The following is a 20843-nucleotide window of genomic DNA, read 5'->3' on the forward strand; positions in this document are numbered from 1 at the left end:
GAGCGGAATTTCCTGTTCCCCCACTACCAGTTTCTAAACCCAGAGACGCAAACAACGCGAGACTTCAGAGAACGCTTGTGAAGCGGACCAAGCATGGGTTTGAGAAGTCAATGAGAGAAGTGAACAATTTTGATACTTTTGCAGTGGTTAAATGGGGATCCTAATAAATACCAAAAATATTCCGTCGGTACACACTTGAAACATGGCCATTATTTTATCAATTTCATAACTGCAGTGGTTTATTCACAATCGCTCTCACTGCGTATCTTACATATCGCAGCATCACATGAGTAGGCAGACACTCTTCACTCTTCACTCTTCCAACGAAACTCCAGATATAACACATTTTATCGGTGCCCTGCTCCAAAAAACAATGCTCTCTCCTTCTGCTCTTCTGAGACGCATGAATTGCATGAATTGTTGATGAATCGCACTCCATAAGAAACCGATGTTCATTTACAACTTTTGGCCTGTTTGCTCCATTTTTCGTCGTCTCCGTCTTCCATTCAATTAATTCTTACCAATTAACTCAACTTGGAGCCACCAGACTCGAACAGCACTTCGGCTTCGCCATATTTCCCTACCCAAAACCAGACACACCACGCTACCGACTAACTCCTGCATGTAGAATCCTGCATTGAAAAAAGCCAACATCTACCGGTTAAATGGGAATTTCACGCTGGCTTTGCAGGTCCATCCATCAAGGACTTTATTTCGCCCAAAATTGTCCGTCTGTTTTGATCCAAATATAGCTAATGTTTGTATACTCCATGTTTCATATGTTGGTCATTTTTTGCTACCATTTTCTCTCCGCTTACTCTTGTAATTAGTATGTCCAGATGTAACAAATGTAATTATGACCTCAGCTAATGTAGTCATGTACATTAACTTAATGTAATCATTGGCATGTTGTTTTGCCAAGAAGCAACAAATACACGAGATTACATCATCTCTACATCCTGTCAATGTAATTATTGTTCCTATGTTTTCTCAGCATACATGACATTAACTCCCGATTTAGCGGGGTGCGCGCAGGCGAAGCGACCGGTTTAGCCAGCCTGTAATAACCCAGTAACTCCGTAGTGAGTTGTCATGTCTAAATGTTGATATTTAACCCGAACCCAGTAATAATAATACATACCAATGTCAGAGGGACACACAATATACTAGTCCTAATAAGGGCAACATACCAAAGAGCACACCAAGCTAAACACAAGTACAAAGGCCAAAGACACAGGCCCATAGGACAGCTGGACATATATTACTTTTAGGACATGAAAGGGTCCCGCCACCATTATAACCAAACCGAAAGCAGATATGGGCGTTATTGGGCGTGAACAAACAGGAAGCTTAAACTAAAAGGTAATGGTGGCAGATGGACTGAGGAAAGTAACTTCATTTGCATGTGGGATGGACTCATATCGTATTAAAAGCCTTTATTGAATTCACAAGTTCTTGTAAGTGTTATATTTCTAAGACGATTTTCCACCACATACTCCAGCCACCCAAGTCATAGACTGTTCTCTCTGCTACCGCACGGCAAGCAGTACCGGAGCGCCAAGTCAAGGTCCAAGAGGCTTCTAAACAGCTTCAACCCCCAAGTCATAAGACTCCTGAACAGCTAATCAAATGGCTACCCAGACTATTTGCATTGCGTCCCCCCCCCCCCTTTATTTTATGCTGCTGCTACTCTCTGTTATTATCTATGCATAGTCACTTTAATAACGCCACCTACATGTACATATTACCTCAATTACCTTGACTGGGAATGACAGTCAAGTGCCCCCGCACATTGACTCTGTACCAGTACCCCCTGCATATAGCCTCGCTATTGTTATTTTACTGCTCTTTAATCATTTGTTACTTTTATTTATTATTTTTCTTCTTAAAACTGCATTGTTGGTTAAGGGCTTGTAAGTAAGTATTTCACTGTAAGGTCTACCTACACCTGTTGGATTTGATCACCCATATTCATCGTACTTCTCCAATTTCAAACCAGTATGTCTTCTTTGTAACGAGACTGTTGCTGTTTGCAAAGAGTTCAATCTGAGATGTCATTATGAATCTAACCGTGGTACATTCAGAAGTAGATGTTCCACCCCAGATATGAAGCTGGAGTCTGATTCAGAAAGGAAGGTGGGCCTAAGGAGTGAACACCCTGTGTGCTTTACAGTGGCGATTTTAGCATGTACATATTTTATTGTTATCTAACCTTAATTTAACTAGGCGGTTCTTATCGACTTACACAAATCCACAAAGAGTCAGTAGAAACCACATTTGTTTAAGCAAGTCAGCCATATCAGCTATGTTTTTTAAAAAGGCAGTAAATGAGGGTGAATTAGCTGCCAGAGGAGGCTCCTGTGGCTGATAGCCAGGTGCAGTGGTGGTAAGGATTCACTCCAAGGTGCTGAAAGCAAAGCTCTAGCATTATGTTGGACTAACTACAATTCTGTTACAAATGGTTTATTTGAGCTGTTCTTGCCATAATATGGACTTGGTATTTTACCAAATCTTCTGTATACCACCCAGTGACGTAGCTTCAGCCGGTGTGGTTGCACCAGGGCCCGTGTCGTACATGAGCCCGGTGACGGGCCCGGATCTGCGGAGCCACAGGCCCCCTATGTAATTTTAATTCCACCCTACCATACCAAATACTAATTGTTGACACGAGTCCATCACACCGATTACTTCTTTAATTTAGGCCATATGATAAATGATCTCACTGATGGTTTCACCAACAAAATGTTTTTTTGTCACTACATGTCAGCATGATATTTTAGTGTATTGATGACAATACATCTAATTCATTTGCTAAATAAATCATATTATTCAATACCATGTTAAGATAATGAAATGCATTCTGGGAATCATTGTGCAAAAATACTCTCCAAAGCGTTGTTGTTTCTGTCATCGTTTAAAGCAACAGTTGAGCTAGCTATCAAGAGACAACGGGCAAAAGAAAAATAAAGAGAGAATGTCGAGAATAGAAAATTACGGATTTAAAAATCAGCAATGTATCAACACAAAAGTGGAGACCAAAAGAGCAAAGATCAAAAATGAGAAAGGACGAGAGGAGGTATCAAATTAGTTAAATTAGATTCCTTTTTCAAATGCAGTTCAAGTGCAGCCATTGCTAGCACAAGCAATGTAGCAGGACCAGAAGAGGATGTAGGTTTATCATCACCAGCAGCGGCTTTTAGCGTGTCAAGTGAGCCAAGGCCGAGCTGTTCCATCATACCAGAAGAAGCAACTTTGACAGTGGAGGATACAGGTTGTCAGGTATCGGCGGATACGACCCTGAGCACAAGCCAGGCCGGACAAGCTATCCCCGGGCCGGGCAGGGAGGAAGAGGATCAGGGCGAGGCTAGAATCGTGGTGGCTGAGGAAACAGGTGGAAGTGGGACAGACAACATTTTTACCTATCCAACTGACAGGGGGCATTATGCAACAAATGTGGATCCAAAGGCGGCGTTTTTCCGAGTCGTATTACACCACTACAACCAAGGCTGGAATCAAATGACCACGTACATGACTATGTTATTCGGCCAAGGTAGATTGCACGTATTGTGAGCCTTGCTGGCTGTTCGGAGATCAGAGAGACCCTTTCTTCTTTGATGCGTGATTGGAACCCCCCACTTGGCGACGATCTGGGTGGTTTAACGAGTGAACTTGAAGAGGGTGACCATATCACAGAATGGTCCTCATGTGGACCCGAAAGCTATGCTTTTAGGACTAAAGACAATCACGTGGTGTTGAAAGCCAAAGGCGTGACTCAAAACTATGAAAATGCCCCGCGTGTAAACTTGGAATCAATCACACGCTTGGTCGAGGGTTTCATAAACAACAGGAATAGTGATTTGGAGATGTTGAGCTCCTACAAAAAAATTGTTAGGGATAAAAAGGGCTTCCATCTAAGGAACACCCCACTAACTAAAAGATTCAGGGTAGTCTATGACAAGAGACTGCTATTGCCTGACGGGACCACATTGCCCTTTGGCTACTGACTTATGCTACAAGCCCCCCCAGTGTGTCTTAAAACAGCTCGAGCTGTTTTGCAAGGAGGAATGGGAAAAAATGTCAGTCTCTCGATGTGCAAAACTGATAGAGACATACCCCAAGCGACTTACAGCTGTAATCGCAGCAAAAGGTGGCGCTACAAAGTATTAACTTAAGGGGGCTGAATAATTTTGCACGCCCAATTTTTCAGTTTTTGATTTGTTAAAAAAGTTTGAAATATCCAATAAATGTCGTTCCACTTCATGATTGTGTCCCACTTGTTGTTGATTCTTCACAAAAAAATACAGTTTTATATCTTTATGTTTGAAGCCTGAAATGTGGCAAAAGGTCGCAAAGTTCAAGGGGGCCGAATACTTTCGCAAGGCACTGTATACTCTTATGGCAGCTGTTGTTGTATCCCTTCACTAAACCTTGAACTATATCGATATTTCTATGCTTGTGGTGAGCTGTAAAATATTGCCACATCCGCTCCTTCAGAGTTCTGTTAAAGCGTTCAACAACTGAAGCTTTCAAATCCGAGCCTGTAGCAAAATGTACTATATTGTGCTTCTTCATGAGTTTCTAAAAAGTAATATTTAAAAAATTATTTTCCGCCATCAGACTGCACTTTCTTGGGGGCTCCTCCATCCTTCAAGATAGGGTCAAAGGCCCGGGTCACCTCTGCCCCGCTCTTATTTAAGCCCCTTACAAATGCTATTTTAGAGAAAATATCTGTAACCGTTAGCATGTAGTGATTTCCATCATTTTTATCTGCAAGGACCTGCATGTCACATAGATCCGCCTTTCTTACAGGTTTATGGAGAGTCTATGCATCCTGCTCTGATAACCACTCATTCACTTTAGCATCACTTAACCGGCTACCTGTTTCTTCGGCTATAGCTCTCTGTAAACGTTCCTTACCCCCATAAGACCCGGGGTTAGAGGGATTATAATAACTGCTCCGCCATCCTTCTTGCCTCTCTGAGGTACAATAACGTTAATGAGCCACTTTCAAATAACGACAACATTTCATTTTCATTATAGAATTATTTTATTCATGCATCAAGTATTACATATACAGACAATTCAGGATTGTCTGTATATTCAGTCCCAGTTTTCTCAACGATCACAGCATGCAACACCCTGTATATTTGGTTTTGAGTTACAGACTTGTGTCGCTGAACTTTGAAAACACACGTCAGATATATAAGCATATAAACAACAAATATGATACACGTTACAATTAAATGGTGTTTCAAACAAGTAAAATCTTAGACAAAGTTGTTTCTAGTTCTTCAGAATCATCCACAACATGATTCATGATTTGTTCCATTTTCAGCACACGCTCTACATTAACCCAGGCATTGTGTGTTGTGTAGAACGATACATCGTTCACTTTATTTTCAATAATCTGATGCATAACATTTGTAAGTTCTCTCAAAATAAGACATTTATTTATTATCTCTAACATCGTATACACATAGTTGCCCATTGCATTACATCTAAATAACAACATGTCACTCGGTCTCTTGGGGTTTATTGAGCCAGAAAGTCATCACATCAGCCACCACAACTTCCCGGTATTTATTGTCGTCCAACAGGGTGTGTCGGATTTCTTTGAGTTTATAGTGGATGTAGATTGCCTCCTTCAGTTCGTGTAGGAATGCCGTGGTTACCAAGTAAACTCCGGGGAAAGACGGCACAAGACCCATAGACTCCAGGACTCTGACCAGCGATGGTATAAACCTGCAGGACCACAGTCTTTTCACCAGCTCCTCAAATTGGTTGAAGAAGTAGTATCTTGGCGGGTCATATACGGCGCTTGCTGGGGTGATTGATCTCACAACCGATGCATTTCTCTTATATATTCTCCAATCACCACGTCTAGAAGTGTGGCTACAGAGGCCTTGATGGTGTCCACAAAAATAGTACTGACTACCCCATCAAACACGTCCTCAGGCTGTGTACATGTAGGGGGTGTCGTGGGTCTCGCCAGGGGGGAGTAGAAAGCCGGGCTGCGAGGCATAGAGTCCTTAGGGTCTGGCCCCCATGTCGTATCGGAGTCCTGGTATGTTGTATGAATATCCATGGTGTATGATGAAATGAAGAACTGGAGGCTTTAAGGGCACTCCTTTTATTGTTGAACCAGTCTTTTGGGTATCAGGGCGTGGTTAACGCAACCGCGTACTTAGTTTTCTTCGGAGGCTGTCCCTTCTGAGGATGTACCTTCTTGGGGCTCCTTTGAATCATAATCCTCAGGATTCGTATATATTATGCACTTCTTTACATGAACAATGCTCTGCCGCTGTTGGCTCTGTACAAAGAGAGCGTCCAACAGCTGGAACATTTTCAATTCCATTAGATCCCAAATTTGAAAAGGAATAAGCATGAGCAACCTAAAATCCCCTCCATCACAAATGTTTTGGTTGCGGGTTTCCTCGTTGCCGAAATAGAACTCCACGTAGCCACATGGAAGTCCATTCTTTCTTTGTATTTTCACCCTGTGAATTATTCTTCCTGAGGAGTCAGGGGCACCTTGAACAAGCTATACCCCCTTGGTGATAAGGCTCAGTTCGGGACACACAACCTTGCGAAAAACCGTCCAGTCTTCAAGCCCGTAGTCCACTCCAGTCTGGTCTGTATATTCTTCTCCTTCGGCTACCGTATAGAGGTTCACTCTACAGGCCAGGTAATCAAACCGATACCCCGATTGATGTCCATTAGACATCAGCACTTGATCTTTCAGCGTAGTTGCGGGCGGTATTTGGGTTCTATACACACTTAGAAACCGCTTTTTTTGGCGCATCGTATATTGTGGCTTGATTCTTGGCCCTTTCTCGATGTTTCAACCGAGGTCCTGCTTCCGTTGTTACAGTCATCACAGCTTTGCCACTGATCACAAAATCCATGCTGATTTAAAAAATCTTGTTTAGTGTTCTGAGGACGCATGTCTTGTTCTGGGCTTTATTTATAAGGCGTCTGCCAACCCCAATACCCCAGGACATTCGTGTTTCATAGACAACAACCCTAAGGTCAATAAAACAGGAGGTGGGGGGGTCAAACTCTTTGAAATGGTCATCCCCCCAGTTCAAAGAGGCCACTAGACAGCAATCATCATGACAACTTCAAAGGCATTATATACATATTGTCGCACTCACTCCAAGGCGTGAGAACAGGAACAGGATGAACATATATGGGCATAACCACGCAATCACTTCCCGCCAGGATGTCCTTACCGGATGCCCAAATATGGGCATGCACATGTCATCCGGACATAGGGTCATAAATCAAACGTTTGACGTGTGCCGTCTACTTTATTCTCTCTCACACCAAAACTGACAAGGTGCACACTGATCAGTAAAGAGAGACTAACATTATATAATGCTCCCTTTCCTCTGCATTGTTCTCTCACAGTGAGAAACTATAGGATTACAATAGTGTTCTACACTTTCTTCATTTGATCAAATTCAACGTTGCCAATTATTTAATGACATGAGAATTAAGTGGAGTGTCTAATCTTAGCTGGTCTGAGAGAACTGATGAGGCCTGTCCTTTATGTATACATTTGTGTCTTTTTAAATGACCCAATCTGTAGAACCTCTTCCCACAGTCAGTGCAGTGATAAGGCTTCTCTGAAGTGTGTATCCGTTGGTGTGTTTTTACATTGCCCAATTGGGAAAAACTCTTGCCACATTGAGAGCGGAAATAAGGCTTCTCTCCTTTGTCTTTTCTCGAATGACCTTAAAGCTCAGCTGGTGTTTTAACATTTCCTACAGTCAGATCAGTGGTAAGGCTCCTCTCGTGTTTCCTTTGGTGTCTTTTTAAATGGCACATTCAAGAGAAACACTTTCCACAGTCGGAGCAGGAGTAAGGCTTCTCTCCAGTGTGTGTATGTTCAGGTCATTTTAAGGTGTCCGGACGAGAGAAACTTGCCCCACAGCCAGAAAAGGAGTAAGGCTTCTCTTACTCCTGAGAGAAACTCTTTTCAAAGTCAGAGCAGGAGTAAGGCTTCTCTACTTTGTGTATACGTTCATGTTGTTTTAAGGTGCCCAGGTGAGAGAAACTCTTTCCACAGCCAGAGCAGGAGTAAGGCTTCTCTCCTGTGTGTATACGTTCATGTTGTTTTAAGGTGCCCAGGTGAGAGAAACTCTTTCCACAGTCAGAGCAGGAGTAAGGCTTCTCTCCTGTGTGTATACGTTCATGTTGTTTGAAGTTGCCCAGTAGAGAGAAACTCTTTCCACAGTCAGAGCAGGAGTAAGGCTTCTCTCCTGTGTGTATACGTTCATGTTGTTTGAAGTTGCCCAGTAGAGAGAAACTCTTTCCACAGTCAGAGCAGGAGTAAGGCTTCTCTCCTGTGTGTGTTCTCTGGTGAACTTTTAGGTCAGTTGATGTTTTGAAGCATTTTACACAGTCAGAGCAGGAGTAAGGCTTCTCTCCTGTGTGTATACGTTCATGTTGTTTGAAGGTACCCAGTTGAGAGAAACTCTTTCCACAGTCAGAGCAGGAGTAAGGCTTCTCTCCTGTGTGTGTTCTCTGGTGAACTTTTAGGTCAGTTGATGTTTTGAAGCATTTTACACAGTCAGAGCAGAAGTAAGGCTTCTCTCCCGTGTGTATACGTTCATGTCGTTTTAAGGTACTCAGTTGAGAGAAACTCGCCCCACATTCAGAGCAGGAGTAAGGCTTCTCTCCTGTGTGTATACGTTCATGTCGTTTTAAGGTACCCAGTTCAGAGAAACTCGCCCCACATTCAGTGCAGGAGTAAGGCTTCTTTCTTGTGTGTATACGTTCATGTCCTGTGTGTATACGTTCATGTCGTTTTAAGGTGTACCAATTTGAGAAACTCGTCCCACATTCAGAGCAGGAGTAAGGCTTCTCTCCTGTGTGTGTTCTCTGATGAACTTTTAGCGCAGTTGACGTTTTGAAGCATTTTCCACATTCAGAGCAGGAGTAAGGCTTCTCTCCTGTGTGTGTTCTCTGATGAACTTTTAGCGCAGTTGATGTTTTCAAGCATTTTCCACATTCAGAGCAGGAGTAAAGCTTTTCTCCTGTGTGTATTTTTAGGTGTATTTTTAGCTTAGATAGAAATGGGAAAATCTTCTCACAATGTGTGCAGTGGTGAGACCTCTTTGCTATGTGATCTTCCTGTTGATGCTCTCTGGATATAGAGAATGTCTCAACATGGTCTCCTGTGTGAACAATATCAGAACAACCAGTCAATTGGTGTGATATACATATCAATCAAATGTATTTTATGAAGCTCTTTTTACATAAGTTGTAACAAAGTTCTTTACAGAAACCAACCCAAAATCCCCAAAGAGCAAGCAATGCAGATGTAGAAGCACAATGGCCACGAAAAACTCCCTAGAAAGCAGGAACCTTGGAGGAAACAGAGAGGAACCAGGCTCAAAGGGGTGACCGGTCCTCTTCTGTCTGTACCGGGTGACATATGTATTCATATCAGTAGGCTGTACAATACAGGGGAATAAAACTATTCTAAAAGTGGGTAAGAGATGAAAGCTAAAAAAAGGGGCTTGTCATCCTCTACTCACTATAACAAGGGTTAGTAACGACACAGACTAATTTCATATCATCCTCCACTCACTATCACAAGAGTTAGTAACTACACAGACTCACTTCATAGAACTTTAAACACTGGCAGTTGGTCTACTTCACTTCTTTAGTCTACTCTCTGATCACTCCAGATAGCTCAGTTAATAAAACAAATGGTGGCAATACTGGTGTCAAACCATGCACATCTCAGTAGCATGAAATAACATCTACCTTCTCATTGAAACAGTTCATCATGAAACAGCTTTTTGCAACTTTTCATACACAGTGGGAAGTTGGAATGAACAACAAACTTAGTTAGATAGAACCTGCTCTTACCATGATTAACAGATTTCCCAATCTTCTCCTCCTCTTCTTCATCTTTAATGTTGACATTCAGCTCCAGTGTTTGACTGCAGTCTTCCAGCTTCACTGCTGCCATCTCTGGATCCTGCAGTGCAAAATGGGCTCCACTGTCACAATCAGGACCCAGTGACTGTGGGTTTGGACTCAGTGTGGAAGGAGAGAGGCAGGCTGGGTTTGTCATTACTGTTGATGTTACTGGCCTCAGACTTAATTCTAGTCCTGTAGTAACAATGAGAAACAGAAACAAATGTTATTGTCTTGACAGTTCTGGCACTTTCTTTACTCTCTAAAAATATATTATATGTTCAATTATCTAATTCAGTGCTTGACTTGGACTGAAATGGGTGCTGGTACTGTTTATATTTAGGCACAGGAGCTCCACAATACTGTTGAGCTAATATTCTATAAGAGGAACTGCCACGACTTCCGCCGAAGTCGATCCCTCTCCTTGTTCGGGCGACGCTCGGCTGTCGACGTCACCGGTCTTCTAGTCATCGCCGATCCATTACATGTTCAGTATTTAACCCTCTGTTTCCCACATGTATGTGTGCGTGTTAGTTCTATGTTGATGGCTGGTATTTTGTTGCCGGGCTAAGTATCACCCTCGTTTCCTGATTCTCAGGGAAGGCCCTGGAGTGGGCCAACGCCTTATGTGGGGGAAGAAGCAGCTTGTTGGACCACTAGGATTTCACGTCTCGTACACCTGAGGCAGGGGACGAGGAGCGCACAGGAGTTTGTGATGGAATGACAGGGCCCTGATCGATCACTTCCGGTGCAGTCTGCGCGAGGACGTCCGTCGGGAGTTGGCCTGCAGGGACACCACTCACATTCAACCAGCTGGTGGACCTGTCCATCCGGCTGGATAGCGTGCTGGCTACCCGCGGACATCCAGATCGGGGTCTGTCAATTCCATCCCCCAGCACCACCGCCCATGGAGCTGGGAGGTGCTGCACTTAGGGCGACCGGAGGCGGGGCCATTCCATGCGCCATCTGTGGCCGCAGAGGGCACACTGCCGGTCGGTGCTGGGGAGGTTCCTCTGGGAGTCGAGGCAGCAGGCGCGAGGACGTCTGTCGGGACACTCTCGTGTCAACCCAGGTGAGTAGGGGTTTCCATCGGTGCTACTACAGTGGAAAGCCTAGACCAGGTCTCCACCGTGCGCATCCCCTCTGAATATACCGATTTGACTCAATTACCACCCCATCGACGGGGGGGGGGGGGGGGGGGGGGGGGGGATTGTGCGATAAATCTCCCGGTAGACGCAGCACTTCCCAGGAGTCACGTGTATCCCCTGTCGCAAGAGGAGACGGCGGCTATGGAAACATACGTTTCCGAATCTCTGGGGCAGGGGTACATTCGGCCCTCCACTTCACCTGCCTCCTCCAGTTTATTTTCGTGAAGAAGAAGGATAGGTGTATTGACTACTGAGGCATTAACCAAATCACTGTGAGGTATTTACCCGCTGCCTCTCATTGCCAGTGCGATCGAGTCAATGCACGGGGAACACTTCTTCACAAAATTGGATCTCAGGAGCGCTTACAACCTGGTGCGTATCCGGGAGGGAGAAGAGTGGAAGACGGCGTTTAGTACCACATCAGGCCATGAGTACCTTGTCATGCCATACGGGTTGATGAATGCTCTATCAGTCTTCCAATCCTTTGTAGACGAGATTTTCAGGAACCTGCACGGGCAGGGTGTAGTGGTGTATATCGATGACATTCTGATTTACTCCTCTACACGCGCCAATTATGTGTCCTTGGTGCGCAGGGTACTTGTACGACTGTTGGAGCATGACCTGTATGTCAAGGCTGAGAAATGCCTGTTCTTCCAGCAGGCCATCTCCTTCGTAGGGTATCGCATTTCCACATCAGGGGGTGGAGATGGAGAGTGACCGCATTTCAGCTGTGCGTAATTGGCCGACTCCCACCACGGTAAAGAAAGTGCAGCGGTTTCTAGGGTTTGCCAACTACTACCGGAGGTTTATCTGGGGCTTTGGTCAGGTAGCAGCTCCCATTACCTCACTGCGTTTGCAGTGGTCGGCTGAGGCGGACAGGGCTTTTGGTCACGGCTCTGTTTACCTCGGCTCCCGTGCTGGCTCATCCGGATCCCTCTTTGGCGTTCATAGTGGAGGTGGACGCAGGTCCGAGGCTGGGTTAGGACCCGTGCTCTCTCAGCGCTCAGGTATGCCACCAAAGCGCCGCCCCTGTGCCTTCTTTTCGAAGAAGCTCAGCCCGGCGGAGCGAAACTATGACGTGGGGGACCGGGAGCTGTTGGCTGTCATCAAGACCTTGAAGGCGTGGAGACATTGGCTTGAGAGGGCTAAACACCCTTTTCTCATCTGGACTGACCACCGCAATCTGGAGTACATCCGGGCGGCGAGGAGACTGAACCCTCGCCAGGCAAGGTGGGCCATGTTCTTTACCCGTTTTGTTTTCACCCTGTCCTACAGACCAGGTTCGTAGAACGCTAAGGCAGATGCACTGTCCCGGATGTATGACACAGAGGAGCGGTCCATGGATAACACTCCCATACTCCCGGCCTCTTGCCTGGTGGCACCGGTAGTGTGGGAGCTGGACGCGGACATCGAGCGGGTGTTACGTGCAGAGCCCACTCCCCCGAGTGTCCAGCTGGGCGTCTGTACGTTCCGTCTGCTGTCCGCGACCGTTTGATCTATTGGGCCCACACGTCACCCTCCTCTGGTCATCCGGGTATCGGCCGGACAGTGCGTTGTCTCAGTGAGAAGTACTGGTGATCCACCATGGCTAAGGACATGAGGGTTTATGCTTCCTCCTGCCCGGTGTGCGCCAAGTGCAAGGCTCCTAGGCACCTGCCCAGAGGGAAGATACAACCCTTACCCATTCGACAACGGCCGTGGTCGCACCAGTCGGTGGACTTCCGAACAGATCTTCCTCCCTCACAGGGGAACACCACGATCCTGGCCGTTGTGGATCGGTTTTCTAAGTCCTGCCATCTCCTCCCTTTGTCCGGTCTCCCTACGGCCCCAGAGACTGCGGAGGCCCTGTTCACACACGTCTTCCGGCACCACGGGGTGCCTGAGGACATGGGACCTCGATCAGATACTCAGTTCACATCAAGGGTCTGGAGGGCGTTCATCGAACGTCTGGGGGTCTCGGTCAGCCTTACCTCAGGTTTTCACCCCAAGAGTAACGGTCAGGTGGAGAGAGAGTGAACCAGGATGTGGGTAGGTTTCTGCGGTCCTATTGCCAGGACCGGCCGGGGGAGTGGGCGGCGTTCACACCTTGGCCAGAGAGTGCCCATCCACTAACCTCTCCCCCTTCCAGTGCGTACTGGGGTACCAGCCGGTTCTGGCACCTCGGCATCAGTGCCAGATCGAGGCTCCTGCGGTGGACGACTGGTTTAGGCGCTCGGAGGAGACATGGGACACCGCTCATGTGCACCTTTAGTGGGCCGGGAGGCGTCAGAGGACTGGCACAGACCGCCACGGCACACCGGGGCTCTCGACCCTCCACCTGCCCTGCCGGAAGCTGGGCCCGCGGTTTGTGGGGCCATTCAAAGTCCTGAGGAGACTGAACAAGGTTTGTTACAGGTTACAGCTTCCCCCCGATTACCATATTAACCCCTCGTTCCATGTGTCTCTACTCAGGCCGGTGGTGGCTGGTCCACTCCAGGAGTCTGAGGTGCGGGAGGTTCCTCCGCCCCCTTTGGACATCGAGGGGGACCCGGCGTATGCAGTTCGGGCCATACTGGACTCGAGGCGTCTAGCGAGGAGCCTTCAGTACCTCGTGGAGTGGGAGGGGTAAGGTCCGGATGAGAGATCCTGGGTGCCGGTGGAGGACGTATTGGACCCGTCGATGCTGCAGGAGTTCCACCGTCTCCATCTGGGTCGTCCCCGAGGCCGGTGTCGGCGCGCGGCTCAAGGGGGGGTACTGTCATGACTTCCACCGAAGTCAGTCCTTCTTGTTCGGGCGGCGCTCGGCGGTCAACGTCACCGGTATTCTAGCCATTGCCAATCCACTTTTCATTTTCCATTTGTTTTGTCTTTGTTTTTTTCACACCTGGTTTCAATTCCCCCGTTACAGATTCAGTATTTAACCCTCTGTTTTCCACATACATACTGCTTGATGGCTGGTATTTTGTTGCCGGGCTTTGCATGAACGCCAGTTTATTCGTGGTACCGGTATATTTCACGGACCGTTGTATTGTTTCTATACCGGTGTTTTGTCGTGTATTAAATACCTTGTCCACGCATCTCAACTCTCCTGCGTCTGACTCCTTTTCACCAGTTACCCAAAGCCTTGACAGGAACATGAGCTCAAACAGTAGACATTTGAGGTGCCGGTTCTCTGCTCCAGTGAGCTCCTGTCCAAGTCAAGCACTGATCTCATTTCAATGGATCAGGTAGCTAAGCATTGACAACAAAACACTAATTCATTCATATCACAAAGTACACACTTTAAAATTAGTCTACACAAACTAAGTGCACTTAAACTAAAGTAGATTTCCCCAATCCACATAAATGGCAAAAAACACATTTAGTACAACGTTAGTTAACCTGGTCTTCACTGTATTATTTTAATCAAAAACCAATTGTGTTTCCCGTTCACACCATAGTAACATTTATAGATAAAGATAGAAGCAACTGAAGGTGTCTGACTATTAGTACACATGTAGAAAACTGATGATCATTACATTAAGCTTCAAAACTGGAGTGTGACCATGAAATGGTCTCTCTTTACCAGCACTGAAGTCTGTTGGAGCAGACAGAGTAGACAGCTCCATTTAACCAGCTCGTGAATTTTACACAAAACCAATGACATGCTAAACAAACTCAGAAAGCTCAAATACTTGTATTCTTTATTAAAACTACATTGAGGAAATTATGTACATTTATTCAGACAAACCAAAAGCTTCTAGCTATGTGAATTGTAAAATAGTTGATCACAATCACTCGGTTTCACACAAAAATAAAACATCTCTTTTATTTATTTAATTATTTTTTAGAATGAGGCTGTAACGTAACAAAACGTGGGAAAAGTCAAGGGGTCCAAATACTTTCTGAATGGGAGAGGGTATACCTAGTCAGTTGTACAACTGAATGCATTCAACTGAAATGTGTCTTCCACATTTAACCCAACCCCTCTAAATCAAAGAGGTGGAGGGGGGGGGGGGGGGGCTGCCATAATCGACGTTCACATCTTCGGTGCCCCGGGAACAGTGGCTTAACTGCCTTGCTCAGGGGCAGAATAACATTTTTACCTTGTCAGCTCGGGGATTCAATCCAGCAACCTTTCCTCCACTCACTATCACAAAGGTTAGTAACGACACAGACTCATTTCATAGAACAGTTTGTCCACTTCACTTCTTTAGTCTCCTCTCTGAACACTCCAGACAGTCCAGTTAATAAAACAAATGCTGGCAATACTGGTGTCAAACCATGCAAGTGTCCGTAGTAGTGATGCACCGATATGACATTTTTTGCCCATTCCGATATTTTCCTTGACAAAAAAAACAGCTACCGATACCCGATATTTACATTTTTTGCGGCCTTTTATGCATTTTAGTACAGTTAAATAGTTAACACAAACACACACATGGACGCAGCAGTCTAAGGCACAGCATCTCAGTGCAAGAGGCGTCACTACAGTCCCCGGTTCAAATCCTGGCTGTATCACATCCGGCCATGATTGGGCGGCGCACAACTGGTCCAGCGTCGTCCGGGTTTGGCCGAGGTAGGCCATCATTGTAAATAAGAATTTGTTATTAAATGACTTGCCTAGTTAAATAAAAGGTTACACAAACACACCAAAAAGTTATTTTGTTGGCATTTCCATATGTCCCCATTACCAGTAAAACATAATCAAAACCTATTTCCTCACTTACTTGCTGTGCTGTTTCCTTGTTCATTTGTTCCGTCGTCTCAACCAGGATTTCTATGGAACGCCGTTTGGGTCTTTGCGTGTCAAAAAACAAGCTTGTTGACCAATCAGGACCTGAATATGACTGGCCGTCACATAATAATTTTACGCGTTCATATTTTTTTTACGTAGTTATTACACATTGATTACACAATCACTCGAATTTCATATGTCAACGATTCATCAATACGTATGCTCTGATGTTGGTCATAAAAAAAGCTAGCTAACTCATGGATGCAAACAATGTTCTTCCCCAAAAACTTTGCAAACCGACATAATCTGTTTCAGTAGCTATAGTCAGGTAGCTAACTATATAGCTAGGTATCATTATCTAAAATAGCCCTAATTTATAAGACGGTTCTTATTTGATTAATGGTGGTTGGACCCATCTATGTGAAACTAGCAACAATAAGGATTAGCCACAATAGTGGAATTTGCAGTTAGCTTTCAAAGTAAAGGTAGGGCATAATTCTACTATTTGTAATCATTTGCATCACTATCAATGACATACCTTTATTTTGAAAACAGCAAATTCCACTTTTGTGCTAATCCTTATTGTGGCTAGCTTCACAACACATAAAACGGTCCGGTCGAGCCTCACTAGCCAGATGAAGCTAGTTGGCTGCTTATAACAGAAGCTTTGGGCAACAGGGTTAAGTAGCTGGCTAACTGTTTATTTTCATGAACTGAAATTCAATTTCAATAGGCGAACAACAAGTGGCAACCTAACTATTGTTTTCAGGCTGGTTGTATTGGTGCTAACGTAAACTCACGTAAACTCGTACATCGCCTTGGTCCGTACAATTACCCTTATTTTAGCGCCCCAAAAGCGTAATACTTCCAGATCAACTGTAATGTCAATACCATTGTAAAGCACAATTTCTCCCCTTTCCAACATGATCAATTACATGACGTAAACGCTGCCCGTTTCTGCATAATTCAAACAGGCAATGAGCCCTGTGGGGTCTTTTTTTAAATGGCAGGTGGGGAAGCTAAACTAATGCGTGATAGTGAGAAGGAGAGATGTTGTGTGGGAAAATTGCTTTTTCCCCCACTCGATCTGTCCAACTTATCGCCTCTAAAATGTCAATAAAACACGAATAAGAGTTTATATAAATGTTTTATTACATACCTATTTGAAGGTTTGTGTCGAATTTGAATCGGGTTTTTAGGGCGGTGCTAAAGTGATCTTAGAAGTAAACAGCGCCTTTGAGAATGCTGATTGCATGCAATGATGATGCAAAAAATGACTAGGTATCCTCTCCTTACCCCCGTCACTGTCCATATCTTGTTTTTTAAACGATGAGAGAAGAGCTACACCTGGTGGAGAGAGATTGTAAGACATAGTTGCTTTATGCATGCTGTTCGTTACAGCATGACACGTCACGATGTAACGGAGGGTCAGTTTTTTTCAGCTTTTCTCCAATACTATGGAGCCATTACCATGTCTATCAACGCTTACATAGAAACGTAGTTCACACCCCAGAATTTGAAGTCAACACAGTCGCTACAGTCCCATTCGTTTTCTTTGCAGCCTCGTTTGAATGTTGCGGTTGCGCACATTTGTACGGAATGGGGTGAGTTTACATTAGTGTGTACCGGTGCTTGACCAGTCGGCGAAAGCCAACATCACCCACGACAGAGAACGGTTGATTGTCAAGGGCAACGAATTCCATTATCTTGGCTTTAACGGATTTTGTCTTCGACTTGTCTCAGCTGAAATGTTCTTACTCTTTCAAATAACTGCTCAATCCACACAGCAGACATGGTGGGCTAGGATGGGAATGCTGTGTCGCAAAAGATTACGCGAGTTCATTACGTCCTGTACCTACGTTATATTGGTAGGTATTTACGTCAGCTTTGACATCGGTTTTGCACATCAGCGTTCAACTAGACACCTGATATGTTCACCGATATATTGTGTATCCCTAGTCAGTAGCTTGAAATAACATCTACCTTCTCATTGAAACAGTTCATCATGAAACAGTTCTACTGCAACTTTTCATACACAGTGGGAAGTTGGAATGAACAACAAACTTAGTTAGATAGAACCTGCTCTTACCATGAGAAACAGATGTCCCAATCTTCTCCTCCTCTTCTTCATCTTTAAAGTTGACATTCAGCTCCAGTGTTTGACTGCAGTCTTCCAGCTTCACTGATGCCATCTCTGGATCCTGCAGAGCAAACTGGGCTCCACTGTCACAATCAGGACCCAGTGACTGTAGGTTTGGACTCAGTGTGGAAGGAGAGTGTCGTGGAAATACCGGAGCCTGTGAGTTCAAAAAGACTTTATTACAAAGTAATAGAACCCGAGCTGGTTCATGAAGCAAGTGTCTTTCCAGCCTTGGCATACACTTGTTATAGTTTTCCTCCTTTACGTAACTCCTCTTTATGTTAATGGTTCATCCCCTCGGCCATTTAGCCACCATTATCTTTTTGCCTTGCACTAACTTTAGCTTGGTTTCACATTAGGGCATAGATTCCATTCATAGCAATGGTACAAAAATAGACAGATATGCACACTCCCAAGACAGGTGCATGTAGGGCATAGATTCCATTCCTGGCATAACCATAGCAACAGTAAACATGAAGCCATAGCAATGGTACAACAATAAACAGACACACCCACTCTCAAGACAGGTGCATGTTTAATGGTGCCTAATGACCTAGACACACATATAGAGTGCACTTATTCTGCTGACTACTCTAAGATGTATAATGTGCACACATTTACTGGAAAATTCCCAATAAGAGGCAGGCTGGGTTTGTCCTCACTGTTGATGTTACCAGCCTCAGGCTTAATCTGAGTCGGCCAGTAGTAATAAATAGGAACGGATACAAAAGTTACTCTTGACAGTTCTGGCACTTTATTGTCTATAAGAGGAACATGAGCTCAAGCAGTAGAAATTTGAGGTGCTGGTACTCAGCTCCAGTGAGCTCCTGTCCAATTCAAGCACTGATCTCATTTCAACAGATCTGGTAGCTAAGCATTGACAACAAAACACGAGTTCATTCACATTAGAAAAAGTATACACTTTATATTAGGCTACAGAACTTAATCTATAGTAGATTTCTGAATTGACATAAATGACTCAAAAACCATTTAGTACAAGGTTTCAGTATGTTTCAGGGAGCACTCTGTACTATTTTCCTGAATAACCTGGTCGTCCCTGTATTATTCCAATCAAAAAACAATATTATTTCCGTTCACACCATAGTAACACTTATAGACAGACAGAAACAACTGAATGTCTCAATATTAGTACACGTGTAGAAAACTGATAATCATTACATTTATCTCCAAAACAGTAGTGCAACCGTAAAATGGTGTCTCTCTGCTGCACCCTCACTGCCTGCACTGAAGTCCGTTGATGCAAACCGAGAGGGAGCCGCCATTTTACCAGCTCGTGAATTTTAACGTTACACAAAACCAAAAACGACATGTTAAACGAACCCAGAAATCTCAAATTATTTGATCCTTAATGAGATTACCTTGACGAGATACATCCACTCAGATAAACCCAGAGTATCTATGTCAATTGTAAAAAAAATAATAATTTAAAAAGTGATCACGTTCACTCACGCGGTTTGGCACATTTTTTTTCTTCTACCAAACGTGATAATAACTTGACGTATTTGTTACCTAGCATGTCATGACATGTTCTTAAGATATTAAAACGTGCTATTACATACCAGTAGTAATACATTTGAAACGTACACAGAAGTTGTGGTCTCGACTGCACAATTCTGGCGTGTCCTTTGTTGTGAAGAATGATGTGCGCATGAGCGGAATTTCCTGTTCCCCCCACTACCAGTTTCTAAACCCAGAGACGCAAACAACGCGAGACTTCAGAGAACGCTTGTGAAGCGGACCAATCATGGGTTTGAGAAGTCAATGAGAGAAGTGAACAATTTTGATACTTTTGCAGTGGTTAAATGGGGATCCTAATAAATACCAAAAATATTCCGTCGGTGCACACTTGAAACATGGCCATTATTTTATCAATTTCATAACTGCAGTGGTTTATTCACAATCCCTCTCACTGCGTATCTTACATATCGCAGCATCACATGAGTAGGCAGACACTCTTCACTCTTCCAACGAAACTCCAGATATAACACATTTTATCGGTGCCCTGCTCCAAAAAACAATGCTCTCTCCTTCTGCTCTTCTGAGACGCATGAAATCAAAACCACTACTGGTCACTCTGACTGACTCTACCTTTCATAATGCCTCCTTTACCATCTTCCTGACCTCAAATGATCTCCCAACAATACATAATTGTTGATGAATCGCACTCCATAAGAAACCGATGTTCATTTACAACTTTTGGCCTGTTTGCTCCATTTTTCGTCGTCTCCGTCTTCCATTCAATTCATTCTTACCAATTTTACTCAACTTGGAGCCACCAGACTCGAACAGCACTTCGGCTTCGCCATATTTCCCTACCCAAAACCAGACACACCACGCTACCGACTAACTCCTGCATGTAGAATCCTGCATTGAAAAAAGCCAACATCTACCGGTTAAATGGGAATTTTACGCTGGCTTTGCAGGTCCATCCATCAAGGACTTTATTTCGCCCAAAATTGTCCGTCTGTTTTGATCCAAATATAGCTAATGTTTGTATACTCCATGTTTCATATGTTGGTCATTTGTTGCTACAATTTTCTCTCCGCTTACTCTTGTAATTAGTATGTCCAGATGTAACAAATGTAATTATGACCTCAGCTAATGTCGTCATGTACATTAACTTAATGTAATCATTGGCATGTTGTTTTGCCCAGAAGCAACAAATACACGAGATTACATCATCTCTACATCCTATTAATGTAATTATTGTTCCTATGTTTTCTTAGCTGGGTGCGCGCAGGCGAAGCGAGCGGTTTAGCCAGCCTGTAATAACCCAGTAACTCCGTAGTGAGTTGTCATGTCTAAATGTTGATATTTAACCCGAACCCAGTAATAATAATACATACCAATGTCAGAGGGACACACAATCTACTAGTCCTAATAAAGGGCAACATACCAAAGAGCA

At 44.4% G+C, this 20843-nt stretch overlaps 1 protein-coding gene across 3 annotated transcripts; it reads right to left on the reverse strand.

Moving 5' to 3' along the window:
* Window positions 1-5028: 5028 nt before the first annotated feature.
* On the reverse strand, window positions 5029-19582 carry LOC139372853 (zinc finger protein 135-like). Of its 3 annotated transcripts, none has more exons than XM_071112689.1 (5): window positions 19498-19580; window positions 17867-18074; window positions 9883-10128; window positions 9298-9372; window positions 5035-9182 (listed from the first exon to the last, which is right to left on the reverse strand). In XM_071112689.1, the coding sequence occupies exons 2-5, from the start codon at window positions 17967-17969 to the stop codon at window positions 7960-7962; spliced, it is 1647 nt and encodes a 548-aa protein (XP_070968790.1). In that variant the 5' UTR covers window positions 17970-18074; window positions 19498-19580; the 3' UTR covers window positions 5035-7959. The 3 variants fall into 3 exon arrangements, with proteins under 3 accessions (XP_070968791.1, XP_070968790.1, XP_070968792.1); XM_071112691.1 differs by having other exon boundaries at window positions 9039-9182; window positions 9288-9372; window positions 19498-19574; XM_071112690.1 differs by lacking the exon at window positions 9298-9372 and having other exon boundaries at window positions 5029-9182; window positions 19498-19582.
* Between the last annotated feature and the right edge of the window lie 1261 nt (window positions 19583-20843).

The sequence above is a fragment of the Oncorhynchus clarkii genome, chromosome 18 (genome assembly GCF_045791955.1).
Source record: "Oncorhynchus clarkii lewisi isolate Uvic-CL-2024 chromosome 18, UVic_Ocla_1.0, whole genome shotgun sequence".
In the NCBI taxonomy this organism is placed as follows: domain Eukaryota; kingdom Metazoa; phylum Chordata; class Actinopteri; order Salmoniformes; family Salmonidae; genus Oncorhynchus; species Oncorhynchus clarkii.